Below are 18,958 nucleotides of genomic sequence, written 5' to 3'. Positions count from 1 at the left end.
TTTGAGAAAGTTGTTAAGGGAATTTGCAATGGTGATATCATCACTAGGCAAGGTATGAATCAAGAGAAGACATTAAAAAGAGCTGGGAGCGCACATTGAGGTTCATATTATAATACATTGTTGAGTTTGATATGCTTGTATCCTTCAGTTATTGATATCCTTTTATTTGTTGAAGAGGAGGGAAAAGATCACAAGCAAAGAGCGTAAGCAAATAATATGTTGGAATTGATTGGAAAAAATGAATTTATATTTCAAATGCACTTAATGAAGAATATCTTAGGAGTCACGAATGATTTGCCATAAGCTTTGCAAAGAAAAGATCAAGACATCGTAAATACCATGATTCTTGTAAGATCAAGCAAACATCAACTACAACATATGAGAGATGATGGTTGGGATTTGTTATTGAATGAAGTTTCTTTATTTTGTGTTAAATATGAGGTAGTCACCCCGCACATGGAAGGCTTATCATCTTTCTTGGAATATTACAATATTATCGTGTTGAAACGTTTTATGAAGTGATAGATTCACAACTTCAAGAGTTGAACAGTTGCTTTAACGAAGTAAATACAGAGTTGTTATGTATGACTTGTCTTGATCCATCAAATACATTCTTTGCTTATGATAAAAGAAAATTGCTTCATTTTGCTTAGTTTTATCCATCCGATTTTTCCTCGATAGAGTTAATGCATCTTGAGCACCAATTTGATAATTTTATTTTTGATATGCGGAGTAGCAATCAATTCTCTAAGATTGTGGGATTAACCATCTTGCTAAAAGGATGATTCTGTTGAATAAACATCGACTGTATCTTTTGATATATTTACTTTTTAAGCTAGCATTGTTATTACCTGTTATAACTACAACGGTAGAGAGAGTGTTTTCAGTAATGAAAATAATTAAAACTTCACTTCGAAATCAATTCGGAGATGATATGGTAAATAATTGTTTGATATCATATATTGAGTGAAATGTGCTTGATACAGGTGATAATGAAATTATTATTTAACATTTTTAAAGTATGAAATCTAGGAGAATGATATTGTTAAAACATATGAAGTTAATATATGATATTTATTTTATATGATATTTATTATACATTTTGTGTTGTATTATTTGTTTTAAATTTATTAAATTCATCCCCTCATGAAAAATCCGGGCCCCACTGTGCACCTCAAGCTTAACATGGATACAACTGTGTTTGAGGATTGACATCAATATAGCGTTGGTGGGGTTGTTTGAGACTCACAATGTCATTTATTGTTGGTATTTGGAAAACAAATCAATTGACTCATCTCGATAGTGCATGGTGAGCTTCTGGCGATCTAAGAAGGATCAAGCTTCTGTATGAAAAATGTCTTTGAGACGTACAAGTGACATCAGATTCTCTATTGGCAATAAAGACAGTCACAACCAAATAGAAGGATCTTGATTACATTGAAGTATGTGCGGCAAAAATAAGAGAGTGCATTCAAGCTCCTGTTATTTCAGGGTTTATTCATGTGTGTAGCTCGACTAATAAATTAGCCCATAACTTTATTTTATTTTTTCTTCTCGTTCATTATTTGGGTGGGGTGAATGGTGAATTTTTTTTTATGGTTGGTTAAGCTTATAATGGACGTTCCTTTACCGTTCAAAAAAAATTTAAGAAAATTTATATAAGTTATTAAATAATGTTTTAATAATATACTCTATGTATAACGATTTTAATTTATTTATTTTAATATATTATAGTAATTTTGGTCGTAATTGTAAGTTGCTGTTGTGCTTGTGCGGTAACTATTGTAATAATTCAAGAATAAATATTTTTTAAAATTGATAAATATATTAAAATATTATTTTGATTTTTTTCTTTTTCCTTTTTTATGATATTTATTATTTTTAAATATTAAAAAAAATTATATGTGCTAGAGTGGATCCTTAGCTAGCGGTACTTTGTCGCACGAATCACGAGGAATCACAATGGGAACATCAATTCCCACGCCAGACCCAAATGATTCGGCCTTCCAAATTTGGATTATTCGCTCGTTTTTGGCAGCGGCCGTGACAGGGAGTGCAGCGAGTTGCCGACGTGTCATTTCTGTTGCCGTCAGATCGGGTTTCGCACGCAATGGAAGAGCGATGCCAACCCACCCGAACCACCCCCGTCTGGCCTGATCTCCGCACGCTCGCTCGCTCGCTGGCTGCCTCGCTTGTTCGTTCTCTTCCCTTCGAAACCCTAAACCCTTGATCTATTAATTCAACCGAAATCCATTTCACTCTCTTCCCCATCCGGCGGTCCGTTGCTTCCTTAGCGTTCCCTCAGCGGCCGGCGAGGTTCCATCGTCTTTCTAAGCGTCAAACTACTTAAGGTTCGACCTTCGCTCCCTTTTTGTCGGTTCCTCTCGGCCAAATTGATCTTCTGTTTCTTGCTGCCTGATCGAGATTGGTCGTTGAATCACTCTTCTTTTTTAAATTTGTGGTTTTCATTGGCTCGTCGATTTGTGAGCGAAGAGTCTAGTGAAGAGAATGAGGAGCCGGCATGATATAGTTCCGCATTTGAATGATTTTTGGAGAAGTCAATCCTTTTTTAATTCTTCTACCTGGTAGTAAGGAGGGTTTTCATTGGTCTGCTGTCTGTATTAGCTGTCCGAGGTTCGGTTCTTTATGTACTTCTGTATTTTGCTCGAGTCATTTTTTACTGCTTCTCTTAGTTAACCTTTGTTTTTTATTTAAGAATTTTAAGCCAAGAGTTCCAAATTTGGGAGAATAAAATGATCTCAGAATTTGAGACGGTAGTGTAACCAGAATGAGCTAGATTAATGGTATTATTGGTCATTTATGCTTGTGTATGATCCTAATCGCTTGACCTTACTCTATGTTAGGCATGAGCTAGCAATGGATTCATCCTTGGGAATTTTTAACACTAACATGAAGTTCGTCATCTCTTTTCTCTGGTTCATCCAATTAATTATTGCTAATGCAATTATTATAACTTGCATGTTTGAATTTTGTTCTATGAAGCAAAACCAATTACATTGAGAATGGTTTTTATAGATTGTAGGTTCAAGCGTTCCAGTGTTTTACAATCTTCTGCAGCATATTTAGTTTATCCATTAATACACCTGAATAAGTGAACTGGTTATTGTACTTACTAAGTTTTAAATGCTACACTGTTTGGTGTTTTCTGGAGCCATTCAATTTTGTTCTCTTTTTTACGAATCCTCTAATTTATTATTCAGGATTGATTTGGTTATAAAAAATTCTTTGGTTGGCGATCCAATACCACAGTACGCATTCTTGTTCCCAAATGACCAGCATGATTGAATCTGATTTGAAAATTGAACGAGCTGAAGAAATTAAGGTTTTAGCAAATGAAGCATTCAAAGGTATATCTATACCTTTTTTTTTTTAATTTTATCTGGTCTCTTCTGTTGTAATTATTGCAACTTGATATGACCACTGTCATTGCACCAGCCAAGACTTTGTTTAGTGTTACCAATATTTTTGCACTATTAGCATAAATGAAAGCAACTTTTGTAGTAGATGCTGTATGAAATTGATCTTGTTACCAATCTTAAACATTTCCTGCATTAGGTACGCATGAATAAATGCATATATTTGATAGTTTTAAGGATGGGAATTGGCATGGATATATGCATGATCTTGTAGACTGTGCTCTTCTTCTGATCAACAAATCGGGAATGCGTATGTGGTATAATTTTATTGATCTCTACAATGAAAGCTAAAACTATGCAGGTAGTGTGGTATGTAGGTATACCTTTTATGTTCCTTAATAAAAATAGGTTTGTCCATCATATCAGAAAGAAAAACAGGTGGTCGTTATTGTGTTATCATATTTTTTTTCATTTGGAAAAATCTTATTATCTGGGTTTGAACATCGTATTCTGCTTTCTCTCTTTGAAGTTTGAACAACTGTTAACAGGAAATTTGTATTAGCTTAATTTGAATGTCAATGCTTCATACTACCATTGATAGCTCTGCTTCTCTGGTTTATTCATTTGGAGGACAAATATGGGTCTGCAAATACAATTTCATGTGAATGTCAATGCTTGATGCTTCCATTGGCTCTGCTTTGCTGCTTTATCCATTAGGAGGACAAATGTAGATGTGCAATACAGTGCGTTTTGTTGAGGTTCAGATGTCAATTTCAAAATCTGATTTTGGACCTTATGACTAAAGAGAAATTCCCATAAATTGGCTACACTCAGTTTGAATCAGAAAAAATTGAGTTGGAAAAATATAGTCTAGTGTTCTACTATTTCTTAGTGTCTATGGAGAGATGCGATCTAAAAAAATAGAACTTTTAATGTTAAAACTTAGTGCATTTATGTGCACATATCTGAAATCCCTCCCTATACAGTAGGTATAAGGTGACCTGATTTGGTCATATGACCTGAGATTTGTTATAAAAACACAATGCTTATCATGAGGCATGATTAATGTTTGTTATACTAATGAAGATACTATGGATGAGGACCTCAAAGCATTAATGATTTAGGTGGCAGTCATCCTTGCATTCATTAATATTGTCAAAATTCATACTTCAATGACATGTATATGGAGGTGGCTCAAACAGCTAGAGTTTCAACAAACAATTAAAGATCATTATCAACAGAATGACAGACTTCTAAGATACATTGTAGCCCTTATTGTGCAACGATCACTGTAATGCTAATTATTAAGTTTGATTGGATAAAACCTCCTGCCAATGCGGGGTTATGGGGAAGGGTTGGACCACATTGGGTCTATTGTATGTAGTCTTACCCTGCATTGGAAGAGGCAAGTTCCTCAACTTGAACTTATGGCGACAAGGTCAACTTTATCATTGTGCTAAGACTCCCCTTTGCTATTTGCTTATCTAATAACAAAGAAAAAAAATAGAACCATAGAAAGTAACACAACTTATTGTTTATCCAACAACAACGAAAAAAAATTGAACTATAGAAAGTAACACAACTTATACTGTTAATATTTGCAATTCTACTCATTCATATTGAGTGGGTTGAACTGTACTGAACTTGACACAAAACATAATTAACTTAATATGAATATGTATTTTTTATTGAAACAAGACCTTCTTTCTTGCCATTTTAAAACACATGTGCTATGATCATGAAATAATTAATAGTCTTCTGTGAATTTGCAAGTATCTTGTATTTGTAGAACAAGTGAGAGCATTTCTTTGTGGGTTTAGTTCCAGTATTTTTTTGGAAATAATTGCATTTGCTAGTTAGATTGTACTTTTAGAAGCATTTTAATATCATTTTTTATCTTCATGATGTATTTGATGGCATGACAACTTATTCCAAATGCTCTAAGTTATGAAAAAACAATTGTCCACTTTCGTATTAGTTAACACACGACTTATGGGCATGAAAAATAAATAGTATTTTATGAATTTGCAAGTATGTTGTATTTGATTGTTTGTAGAATATGTGAGAGCAATCTTTTTAATTGGTTTAATTTCAATAAGTTTGGATAAAAAATGCATTTACTAGTTCGATTATGCTTTTAGAAGGATTTTAGTTTCATTTTTTTATTTTCATGGTGATTTAAATAGTTCTAGAACCTTTGACTTATTTCTTTCCTTTCATTCAGCCAACAAGTTTTCACAAGCTATAGATCTGTACAGTCAGGCTATTGAACTGAATGGTCTTAATGCTGTTTATTGGGCAAACCGTGCATTTGCACATACCAAACTTGAACAATATGGAAGTGCTATCCAGGATTCAAGTATGGCTATTGAGATTGACCCTAGATATTCAAAGGTCAGAGAAGTTTGGTATGCTGATTCTTTCTTTTGTCCCAACTCATCTTTGGTTATTACATTCTTGATTTTGTTGATAGGGTTACTATCGACGTGGTGCAGCATATCTGGCTATGGGAAAATTTAAGGAAGCGTTGAAAGATTTTCAACAGGCATGTTTGTTTTACACTCATATTACTCATTCACATTAAGGGCACTTGTCCACAATTGTGCCATTTATCAAGCAAATGATACTACAATCATGGTTTAAAGTGTCGAGCCGAGACGGTCGAAACATCTCGTTCCGCCCGGCGACCGGCACTGGCACGACCCCGACACCACCCGACACCAGACCCACGACAGTTGTGACATGTTGTGTGACGTGGCCGTAGCGAAGGGGTTGCTCGATCCCGCAACAGCAACTGAGAGATCGCATAACCCTTCTGTTGTCGTTGCAGAGGCGTCACGCGACCCTGCGGCCGTTGCATAGGGGTCACACGACCACCGCGGTCACACCGGAGGAGTCATGCGATTCTCACGGCCATGGCTGAGGGTCGTGCAACCCCGCGACAGCGCCAAAGTTGAGCCAACACGCGAGTGGTGTTGGATTTCAGATTTTTTTTAATTAAATTTAGGTTAATTATTTTAATCAACTCCTAACTATGATGGAGATAATCTAAAGAGGCTTTATTAAACCCTAATAAAATTATCTAATTAATTTTATATTACATTTATTTTAATTTAAAAATTATAATAAAATTTTAATTTATTTATTTATCTATTTTCATATCTTTTCTTTTTTTAATTTTTTTTTATATTGTTTATTTTGTTTATTTTTTAAATATTTATGTTAAATATTTTATTTTTTAATTAATATATTTTATATTTAAAAAATACCGAAACTATATTGACACGACACGATATAGTACCGAAACCGTATCGTTCCGGTCGAGGACCGAAACCTCGGCACGGGTCGAAATTTTAAACCTTGGTTGCAATCATTTCTTTGATTATAATGCTATTGTTATGTTAACACTTTAGTACATTCTCTTGTATTTTGAAATGTTTTGCATGACAATTTAATTGGGTCAATGTTTGATTGTGCTTTCCTTTCACAGCCAGCATCGATAAATTCCTAACCATGTTCTGAGAATCATTCTTGCATGTATGTATATCAACAGGTGAAAAGAATTTGCCCAAATGATCCTGATGCAACTAGAAAGTTGAAGGAATGTGAAAAGGCTGTCCAGAAAATTAGATTTGAAGAAGCCATTGCTGTGCATGAATCAGAAAGGCACTCAGTTGCAGATTCAATAGATTTCCATTCTATAGGTAATTTTTCAAATCTAAAATCATCCTGATTGCTTCACTTTTCTCATTTATTATTTCTTTCTCTTTTTTGTTTTATAATTTCTAGTAATAAATTACTTCTTAATTGTTATATTTTACCGAAAATCAGTTCTAATTTTCTCCCTTTCATCTCGCATCTTGCATTATTGTTATACTTGTGCATTAACCTTAAAATGCATGGACTATTTAAGTAAGTTACAGAAATTTCATATTCATTAGTGTAAAATTAGCAAAGTATTTCTGAATTTAAAATACCTTACAATTATTGTTTGTATTTGAAAATTATAATTTAAAAAAAAAAAAGGCAGCCCGGTGCACGAAGCTCCCGCCATGCGGGGTCCCGGGGAAGGATCCATTGTACACAGCCTTACCCTGCTTTTTGCAAGAGGTTGTTTCCAGGATTCGAACTCGTGACTTTTTGGTCACATGACAACAACTTTACCGTTGCGTCAAGGCTCCCCTTCTTGAAAATTATAATTATTAAAGAATAATTTTTTTGAAATAACTTAAAACATAAAATCAAAACTTAAATGTATATATTTAATATTTGTTTAGAATCGATGATTAAAAAATCTATCATATAAACTTTTTGTTAATATTATATTAAACAATTATGTTACATTATTATTTATATCGACATTGAATGCATTAATAATTATAAAAAATGCTTTAATATAATTTTGATTTGTAGTTTATCATGCAAAATATACTTAAAAATTATTGCCTTTATATAAATTGTTTATATTACTGCTACGTATACTATAAGTACTACACGTGGATTTTGGATTTATAAGAGTTTAGTTTAGCATTGTTAGCTGTTTTTCATTTATTTTTTAAATAGTTATAGTTAAATAGATAGATAGATTTTAAAATATAATTTTCAAAATAGCATTTAAAATTTATGTTCATTTAAATTAAATTAAAAAACTTAAATCCATAATACTATATGAATTTTTAATTTATGATAGTTGACTATTTTTTTTAATTTGACTTTTTTATCTGTTTTATAAATAGTTATAGTTGAACAGGTGACTAGTAGGACTGTAAACGAGCTGAGCTGAGCCGAAAAGTAAGAGGCTCGAGCTCGGGCTCGGTTCGTTATCCCTAAGTTTGAACTCGGCTCGAGTTTGATTCGAGCTTTAGTTCTTAAGCTCGAGCTCGGCTCGTAATAAAATTAAATAGTTCGAGTTCGGTTCGAAAAAAACTCATTTAAAAATTTAACGAGATTAGTTCGAGCTTGTTTAAGATAATTAACTATAATAATTAATAATATATTATTATATTTTTTATTTATGTGATATTTGATTTTATATATATAAAAATTGGGTAGCCCGGTGCACGAAGCTCGTGCTATGCGGGGTCATGGGGAAGGATCCATTGTACGCAGTCTTACCTTGTTTTTTGTAAGAGGCTGTTTCCAAGATTCGAATCCGTGACCTTATATATATATATATATATATATATAAACGAGCCTCTTAACGAACACGTTCGCGAGCCTCTAAACGAACATGTTCGCGAACTCACGAACCAAATACTGTTAAGCTCGAGCTCGGCTCGATAATGTTTTCGAGCTCGAAATTAGACTCGAGCTCGGCTCGTTAACTTAATTGAATAAACTCGAACGAACTTTTTTTCGAGCTGAGAGCCAAATAGCTCACGAGCGGCTTGGCTCGTTTACACTCCTAGTAAATAGGTTTCAAAAATATAATTTCAGAGTAGGATTTAAAATTTATATTTCTCATATAAATTAAATTATAAATTTGTCACAGTTATATGAAATGAATTGTAAAAATTTGAAATTAATATGATAAATTAATTTATTCAATGAAAAAATTATTAAAAGAGTAGTCTGATGCATGAAGCTTCTATCAATGTGGGATCCCGAAGGACATTGGGTCTATGTAAAAATTGAATTCTAATCATTGTTTGAATAAAATAATTTAATAAATCAAAATATTTAAATATGGGACGGGGAGTCTTGACGCAACGGTAAAAAAAAATATTTAAATATGGACATTGAAAGTGGATCAGTGACGCATTTTGACTAATAAGTAAACTTATTTGGAATTAACATATATATTTATTTAGCTTTCTTTTCAATAATATTTCATTTTCATGCTACACCATATTGTTTATTAGAGGTGGATGCACAATACACTGGTGCAAGGATAGAAGGTGAAGTAGTAACCTTGGAGTTTGTGAAGAAAATGATGAATGATTTCAAAAATCAAAAACATCTGCATAAAAGGTACTTCTTAAAGCTATTATGTTAATACTTGTTTTTCCCAGATTACCATCTATCTCATTTTTGACAAATCTTTCGAATTATTACTTCAGATATGCTTACCAGATTGTCCTCGAAACCAGACAACTGTTGCAAGCTATGCCTTCTCTTGTCGATATCACTATTCCAGACAGATGTCATTTTACAGTTTGTGGAGATGTACATGGACAGGTATGTAATTATTAATTAGTCTGCTGTTTGAACTAACAACATGCTTAAGTACTTGAGTTTTTTTTTGGTCTGTAAATTCACTCCGTCTGTAGTATATTATTTAATGGAAGTTCTCTTTGGTCAATTGCAGTTTTACGATTTATTAAACATATTTGAGCTCAATGGGCTTCCTTCTGAGGAGAACCCTTACCTATTCAATGGAGACTTTGTTGACAGAGGGTCCTTTTCTGTTGAAGTTATTCTGACTCTGTTTGCATTGAAGTGCATGTGTCCAACAGGTTAGTGCACTTTGCATTGCTGAGGCACAAACTGTTGCAATTCTCTAGTCTATTTATTAACATGAGGTATCTGCTCATCCAAATTTCAGCTATGTACCTTTCTAGGGGTAATCATGAAAGTAAGAACATGAACAAAATTTATGGTTTTGAAGGAGAGGTCAGATCAAAATTAGGCGAAACATTTGTTGAACTCTTTGCGGAAGTATTTTGCTACTTGCCTTTGGTACATGTTATAAACGAGAGAGTCTTTGTAGTTCATGGAGGACTTTTTAGTGTGGACGGTGTTAAACTCTCTGACATTCGGGCAATTGATCGTGTCTGTGAGCCTCCAGAGGAAGGTACTGTTGCTGAATCTTGATCTTTTTTGAGGTGGAGGTGAAAACAATCTATGTCTTCTAAAACCATTAAATTATTTAGTTTTCCATGATAGAGCTGTTGTCATATTCAGTATTTCATTTACAATATATTCTGTTATATTAAATCTGTGTTGTAGCCCAATTGAAACACTGACCTTATAAAGGTTACTAAGTGGGAATTTAGTGATCAATCTCATCGGAAAATGCTGAGGATCTGTCTTCTACTCGTCTCATTTCTTATATAATCTCATTTTCCATCATGAGATCTTGCAATATTTTTTTTTCTTTAATCTTTTGCAACTTAGAATTGCATCTAACATTACAAATGCATACGATCAGACACATAGTTTCACATTTCCATGTTAGGAACCAAGACTTGATATGACTATGCTCAAGATATTATGTCGAAAAGAGTTATTCATTTACAAACCACCATGATCTATAACCTCCTTTTTATTTATATAAAAACTATAACATAGAGTTGGTATTTTCCTTCCACTTAGTTGTCTGTGGAATTTCTGTCTGATTGATTTCAGGTTTTTGTGGATGTAAGGAATGTGGACTGTGTGATAATTTTAGTTCACTATGTCCAGATTAGTTTCTCTCATCATATAGGGATTGGTGGTTATGCTGTTTATTGTGTTCTGTGCAACTGATTGCTGGCATTACAAGCGATTTTCGGCACATGTATCACTGATCCAACAGGTTGCTGAACCAATATCACACTAGTATTCAAAGTTCAAAGCTCACCTAGCTTCATGCTAGATAAATCTGTCAAAATTGTTTAAAATTTTAATATAACTTGTAGTTACCAATGTGCAAGGGAATAATGGAATTAGAATTTCATGTCACATTGTCACAATGGAATAACACATTTTATAATTTATACTTTTTATCGAAAATACTGTTTCTCCATTTGGGATGTCATTGCAGTGTGATTTGTAATTAGAATTTAATGTCACATTATTACAATGGAATACCACTTTATACAACTTATACTTCTCTATAGAAAACACTGTTTCTCCATTTTTTTAGTTGTTTTTTTTATTTCTATGTTGCTGCAAGACATGTAACTCTTCAATTTCTTAGGTTTCTCCATTCACCTGTGCTTAGAAGTTTACTCATTATAAGTCTTCTGCCATAATTAGAGTGATTCCTTGTTTTATTCACTATTTTAAATTGAGGCATCACCTGTTTTTGCTTGTCCATGCTCTTTCTATGTTCTGTGTTTGTCAACTTCTTCAGAACTGAAGCTTACATAAGATTCTTAAGCCCAAGTAGGAAATGTTTGGCAGTTTTCTTCTCTATCTTGCATAACATAGGAATACTATTTTGTGTTTTCTTTTTAGGTTTGATGTGTGAACTGCTTTGGAGTGATCCACAACCTCAACGAGGAAGAGGCCCCAGCAAGCGAGGAGTTGGGCTTTCTTTCGGTGAAGATGTCACAGAGAGATTTTTACAGGAAAATAATCTTGGTAACATGTCAACATATCACTTTTGTGCCTTTAAGAATGTCATATTTTATGTATTTTTATGTTGTGTTTTTTGGCAGAGCTCATTGTACGGTCCCATGAAGTAAAGGATGAGGGATATGAGATTGAACATGACGGAAAGCTGATAACGGTATTCTCTGCTCCAAATTATTGTGATCAGGTAACTAAAGCACTAATATGTTATCCTCAGAACTCTCTCTGTTTAAGTTTCATTTCATTAGTTCAGATTAATGAACTAATATGAATAGCCAAAGATTGGTAGATAAGACTAATATGATCTTACAATTATGATGCAGATGGGCAACAAGGGTGCATTTATACGTTTTACGGCTCCAGATCTGAAGCCAGATATTGTTAGCTTTTCAGCTGTGGTGCGTATCAGATTATTTAGAGTGCATATCATGCACTCTAGAAACTTAAATAATGATACTATCCATTAGATCTTTTGGTTTTTGTCAATACTTTTGGTCCATTTAGAAACTTGTATGAGCTAAATCTGATTTGCTGTCTCCCATATGCAGCCGCATCCAGATGTGAAGCCAATGGCATATGCAAACAATTTTCTCCGGATGTTTTCGTGATCTACCACAATCAAGCCTATAGCATCGTGTATCTTGCTTCATTACTTATTCATTTCAACAGTTGTAGCTGATCGGTGATGCAGAATTTTTGCCCAACCAGTTCTTTTTTGTCGTCTCAGTACTATGCCACTTATTATAACCGCCGGGCTACCCCTTTTTATTATTTATTTTTAGTATTTTTGTTGTTAATTTTTTTCAGTAAAGTAGACCGAAGAAGTGCACATTGTTTAATGATTTAACTCCTGCATTGTAAATGTCACAAAGATAATACTAGGCTTTTCTAAGTTTGGAAATAAGCCTGTGTTAGTTTATGTCTGGAGCTGTGTTTGTTGAAGCAGCATCGAGCGACTGTTACTGGATGCTAGAGACTAATATTTGGTCCACAATTTTTTTGTAGAGTAATATTTATACTATTTAAGAGCTTGGGGAAATAAAAAATCTCCCTTGATTAATCATTTTTTTAAGTCCGTATGGTCCTAAACATTTCAACCAATTTGGCGAAAGGATAGGAGGTAGCATCATCGGTTTCAATAGTGTTAACCATTTCGCACGCATCTATCCATCATAATATCTGCAAAAGACAGTTTTCAAGTTAAAATATCTGACTCGGTGTCCAGAAATTAAGCTTGCAGAGAACTGAATAACTTAGGTGTCGATAGGTTCAATGAGTGCTGCAGTAGACAGCAGTCTCGATGGCTATGGTACCAAAGATGATAAATTATCATTAGGTATTTAATTATCAATTATTATATATTTATTGAGATTTTTTTTAAATGAGACATGTAATCACACACGATCTGATGCTGAGCTTTTGAGTTATTTGTCATGAGTATTTTTCTATTTACCCTATAGTTTGTAAAAAAATTTTATGGATTGAACGTCCTAGATTCAGTATTACTCAGTTCATTAGACCTGACCACTCCCTTAACTTTTAGTTTCAAAGGCGGATATGATTAATTGTTTGAAATTGGCGGTTAGGAGTTGCTCTATTTTTTTATATTTTATTTTATTTTTTTTAGTTAGTACCAAGTATTTAAATTTTTGGCTTGATTAATCCTGAATTTTTGGTTCGATCCTATACAAATTTGCTATCAATCACCTAAGTAAATTGAAAAAAATGTATATGGAAACTCATCTTGACCGTCAACGTTCTTAAGTCTTCTACCCATTAAGAAAAAATCCTTCATGATATAACACAGATGAATTTAGAATTCTGGATGTCTGATCTATTATTGGATGACTTAACTATGAAACCATGCCCTCAAGGGTTAAGATTCATTTTATGATTCATAGTTAAAAATTATTATTATTATTATTTTAAAAAATATTTAAAATTTTATAAATTTGGAAAAAAATATTAAAAATATATTAAAAACACTTTCAATTATCTAAGTTGCCTACTTATTTCAATATAGGATAATAAAAGTTGATGTAGTTTGCTTAACATTTTATCCATATTATTTTAGGAAATAAAGTTATTATTTACTTTCATTTCCCTTTAATGTAGTATTAGTTGCTATAGTATTAAAGTCTTCTAACTTGTTATCTAAAAGTTGCATTTGTTGATTTTTTTTTTTACCAAATTATTTTAAGAAGTAATGTTATTATTTACTTTCATTTCCCTTTAATGTAGTATTACTTCCTTCAGTATTAAAGTCTTCTAACTTGTTATCTAAAAGTTGTATTTGTTGATTTTTTTTTTACAACTTTTATTCAATTATCAAGTTTTGTGCTTTCAAAAAGTCAGAAGATAAAGTATATCACCTTTCATTTAATATATTATCTCTGGAAGTAGATGTATATTCTATAATAACGGTTGGCACAGGATATTTTTTTTTTTTTTTAAAAATCATAAAATAATTCTAAAATTTGTATCTAAAATTTGAGGATTATCTATACGTTTTGTTTGTTCTCTTAATAAAAATTATGTTTTTATTAATTTCAAACATATTAACTTCTAATCTATAAAAAAAAATTAAATAAAATTAAACTATTATAATACATAACTAATATTTTATATAAAGCATCTAATTTAAATCTAGCGTCTAAATAAATACAACTAAATAAATATGAGAAATATAATTTTAAAATAATTCTCATTTTGACTAACATGCAGTAGATAAAAACTCATTTCTAATATATTCATTTAAAATTAAAACTATACTATAAAAATTTATTATAATTAAATGAGAAATAGGATAATAAATATAGGATAATTATTTAGTTGCATCATTAAATACTTATACAATTTTATAAATACTACTATATATATTTTATTGGTGAAAAATAAATATAAATTAGTATTATATGTAAAAAAATATAATAATTATTTTATATTGAAATAAATTTTATAATAATTTATATGTTGAATTTCAATGTATTGATATATTTTTTTAAGTATCATTTTATTAATTTTATGAAATATACCCTCATTAGTTAATTACACTAATATATGACCATAAATAAATAATAATAATTTAATTGATTTAATTTGTTTTTTAAATTATTTTAAATTTATTTTACATGCCTATATTTAAAACTAGTTGAATGTCTATAGTCCACTTTACGGATTAGAGTATGATCCCTTTTTGATGATCCCCATCTATAAAATAGATGGAGATCGTCAATTCCAACTAATACATATAAGTAGATCATCTCTTGATACATAAAATACGGACAAAATATCCGATCTCATTTAAAATATAACATACAATATGAAAAAAAATAACAAATAGTTAGAATTACTATTATCATATATCAAAATATTTAAAAGTTAATCTATATATTCTTCTAAAAGAAAAAATATTAATTGAGATATAGGCTACTATTTTTTTTTTTTTGAATTATTCAAGAGTTGTCAATCCATTGGTCACTTTAAATATCAAAATATATATAAAAAAATCTTATTTAATTTACTATTTTTTTTAATTTTATGTATTTTGACCAAAAATTAGGAGAAAGATATTTTACTGTAATAAATCTATCTAATGATTTTTTTAATTTAATATCAAAATATTTAAATAAACTAAATTAATATCTCTATTGGTCAATGAAATTTTAAACAGTTGTATTTAAAAACATTTGGCTCTAAATTTAATCGTTGTTTTGTTTTGACATATCACTTCAACGATCTCCAATCACCACCCGATTAAAATTTATAATAAGTTTTGTAATACTTACATCTTGTACATATTTTCTCCAAATGAAAAAGTGATTTTTCAAAATGTTTAATAAAATTAGATAATTTTAAAAATAAAATATTATGAATCTTAAAAGTTTTGATACTTTGTTTGGACATCAAATTCTCTGATTTACTTTTTTAGACTAAGGGATAGTCTATAATATAATTGTGGTAGGATCATTATCGCGATTTGATCACAATTCGTTGTGATCCCTCCTTAAATTCATCTTCCCATCCAGGTTATAGTTTAGATCGGGGTGGACGTCTAGAGACTACCCGAAGGCTGCCCCCCGCTCGGTGCCCGGTAGCTTGACCACCCATCCATTGTCGGCAGCCTCTAGGCCGACCTCCAGTCATCTATCCCGATCCAAACTATTACCTGAATAGGAAGATAAACTCAAGAGGGATCGTAACCAATTATAATTTAATCACGATCATGATCTAACTGTAATTACATTATAGACCATCCCTAATTATAAAAATTGGACAAGAGGATCCTCTATGCTTCCTTGCTTCTTTTGCCTCTTGAGAAGTTGCTCTAGTTTATCATAAATTGAATATCATTGAAGTTTTGGTATTTCTTTTGAATCCCGGATTTCTTGGTTAAAAAAAGTGGATCAAAAGATGGATCATTTGAAATTGGAGCCGGATCGTGGTCAAGATCCGACCGTAATTAATTTCGATTCCTCCTTATGTTCACCGTTCTCCAAGTTATAATTTGGATAGGGGCGGATGACTAGAGGCCACCCGAATGCAGCCCCGTTCGGTGCCAGGCTACCTGACCACTTGCTCACTATCGGTTAGCTTTGGATAATTTCTAGTTATTCGTCTCAATCTAAATTATAATTTACAAGGACGATAAATCGAAAAAGAAATCATAACTAATTACGATCTACGATCGAATCAGAGGATTTGCTCCTCTTCTTTGACCTGTCGAGAAGTTGCTGTAGTTTATCATAAATTGAATATCAGTGAAATCCACGTTTAGAGTTGTTATTTCCTAGGTTAACGTTTCAACGGTTACAAAATAAAAAAAAAGTTTAAAATGGAAGTTCAAATCGCCCGTTTATGATTACAAAATAAGTCAAAATTGTAATGAATTAAGAAAACCGGCTAGCTAACTGTGCCCAAGAGAAATTTTTTTTTGATAATTCCAGTTAATTTCATTGATTATCTCTAGAGGTGATTGATCCGGTCCTATGAAAATTTCTCATCGGCCATCAGGGCATATCGGGAAGCGCACGCGACAGCCAACCCAGACGCTCAACATCTTTTGATTACGCTCCCCATTTGAAGGAAAATTACTGCAAATACGCCGTAGTTGGGGATCGAACCGCGGATGCCTGGGTGACAACTTGAATGTCCTACCACGATACCATGTCCCGATGCCTATGAGAGATCCATACGAGGGGGTGTGGAACTAACCATTAATATAACATTAAAAAAAAACCATAATTTAGGGATGAAAAATTTTCATCCCAAATTTATAATAAATTTAGTAAAAAAAAAGAAGAAAATCTTCATAAATTAATAACAAAATTTGTAACCAAATAGTATGTCACTAATTAGTAATAAATAATATTTTGTCACCAAATTCATTACCAAATAGTAACGAAATTCGATATTCATTGCAAACTAAGTGACAAATAAAATATTCATTCTAAATTTCGTAATGAAAATGAGTTTTGTTGTAAATTTCGCAACGAAAATGAGATTCATTGTAAACTCTGCAACGAATTAAAAATTCATTGCAAACTCTACGACGAATTAAAAATTCATCACAGAAGCTTGCAATACTTATGCAATTGAGGCAGCCAAATATGGGATAAATCCATGGATTCATCGTCAAATCTAGGATGAATCCAGAATTCATTGTAGATTGTGAAAAAAATTAAAATTAAAAATAAATGAGTTTGAAAACTTAAATATGGACTTAAAGAGTTCAGAATTATATGGAACAAGTTTTTATGTGTTCGTCTCGTTCTCTTGATTATGTAATTATTATCAAACATCAACTTGACATAATATATTAAGAACATTAATTTTTTTAACAAAAATGTGACCCAATTTAACCTAATTCGTGTAAAAAAATTACTGCTCTGAATATATTAGGTCAAAATGATGTATGAGAGCATTTATATAATTAGGAGAATAAGACGAACACATAAGAACTAGTTTTATATTACTCTGAGATCTTTAGGTCTATATTTAGGGTTCCAGATTCATTTATTTTTATTTTTAATTTTTTTTTTCAATCCGGGATTCATCCCAGATTTGATGATAAATCCATGGATTCACCCCAAATTTAGAGATAAATCAATTGATCCATCCCATTTTGGGAACGAATGCATAGATTCGTCGCCAAATCTGGATGAATCTAGGATTCGTCCCAGATTAGAAAAATAAATAAATATAAAGATAAATGAGTCTGAAACCCTAAATATGGTCCTAGAGATCTCGGAATGACATGAAACAATTTCTTATGTGTTCGTCTCATTCTCTTGATTATATAAATATGTTCATACATCATTTTGTTTTAATATATTTTTTTTCATCATAGCTAAGTGAATTAGATGTAGTTTAATACTAAAAAAAGTTATTGACTAAACATGTAAAAAACTGGCAGATAGACCTAGAGAGTTTGGAATAATATGAAATTAGTTCCTATGTGTTTATCTTATTCTCCTGATTTAAAATTAACCTCAAACATTAATTTGACTCAATATATTAAAAACGGTGATTTTTTAAACATAAATGTGACCTAATTTGACTTAATTCATGTTAAAAAAAATCACTGCACTAAATATATTGGGTTAAAATGATGTATGAGGGCATTCATATAATCAGGAGAATAAGACGAATACATATGAACTGGTTGTCATTCCAAGACCTCTAGGTCCATATTTAGGGTTTCAGACTCATTTATTTATTTATTTTATTTTTTTTTCAATCTCGATGAATCATGGACTCGTCTCAAATTTGGCAATGAATCCAGAATTCATCCCAGATTAGGAGAAAAATTAAAAAAAAAAAGATAAATGAGTCTGAACCCCTAAATATAGCCTTAGAAATCTCGAAATGACATGAAAAAATTCCTATATATTTATCTTGTTCTACTGATTATATAAATGCCCTCATAAATTATTTTGACCTATACTAAAAAAAAGAGTTATTAACTGAAATATATATATATATATATATATATATATATATATATATATATATATATAAGAATGTGTATGCTGCGGTGCATTTTGTGTGGCACAAACTATTGGCTTCATCCGAGCTGGCGCAATAACGTGCTGCATTTACACATCAGCAGTGAGGGGAAACAAAACGCGGCACAAACCCTAGCCGCCGCGACTCCGCGAGTCTCCTCCTGTCGCCGCAGAGTTCACCAAACTGCCGACTCCTCTCCTCTCCTCGTCGCATCCCTCTCCTCCCTCTACGAATCCCTAACTGAAGCAGCGTCGACTCCTCGCCGCCTCCCTTTCTCTTGCAGCGAGACCCCTCCC

General features: G+C 32.0%; 1 protein-coding gene across 1 annotated transcript; it reads left to right on the top strand.

Annotated features, from left to right (window-relative positions):
- The first annotated feature begins 2,134 nt into the window (after positions 1-2,134).
- Positions 2,135-12,573, top strand: LOC122029539 (serine/threonine-protein phosphatase 5). The gene is made up of 13 exons (XM_042588568.1): positions 2,135-2,351; positions 3,222-3,368; positions 5,602-5,771; positions 5,851-5,922; positions 6,931-7,081; positions 9,239-9,347; positions 9,437-9,554; positions 9,685-9,832; positions 9,922-10,170; positions 11,538-11,663; positions 11,741-11,841; positions 11,978-12,052; positions 12,203-12,573. Exons 2-13 carry the CDS (start codon positions 3,290-3,292, stop codon positions 12,260-12,262), a joined length of 1,458 nt encoding a protein of 485 aa, XP_042444502.1. The 5' UTR covers positions 2,135-2,351; positions 3,222-3,289; the 3' UTR covers positions 12,263-12,573.
- The last annotated feature ends 6,385 nt before the right edge of the window (positions 12,574-18,958 follow it).

The sequence above is a fragment of the Zingiber officinale genome, chromosome 10B, assembly GCF_018446385.1.
Source record: "Zingiber officinale cultivar Zhangliang chromosome 10B, Zo_v1.1, whole genome shotgun sequence".
In the NCBI taxonomy this organism is placed as follows: domain Eukaryota; kingdom Viridiplantae; phylum Streptophyta; class Magnoliopsida; order Zingiberales; family Zingiberaceae; genus Zingiber; species Zingiber officinale.
Note: the sequence above shows the minus strand (reverse complement) of the source record. Positions and strands in the feature narration are given on the sequence as shown.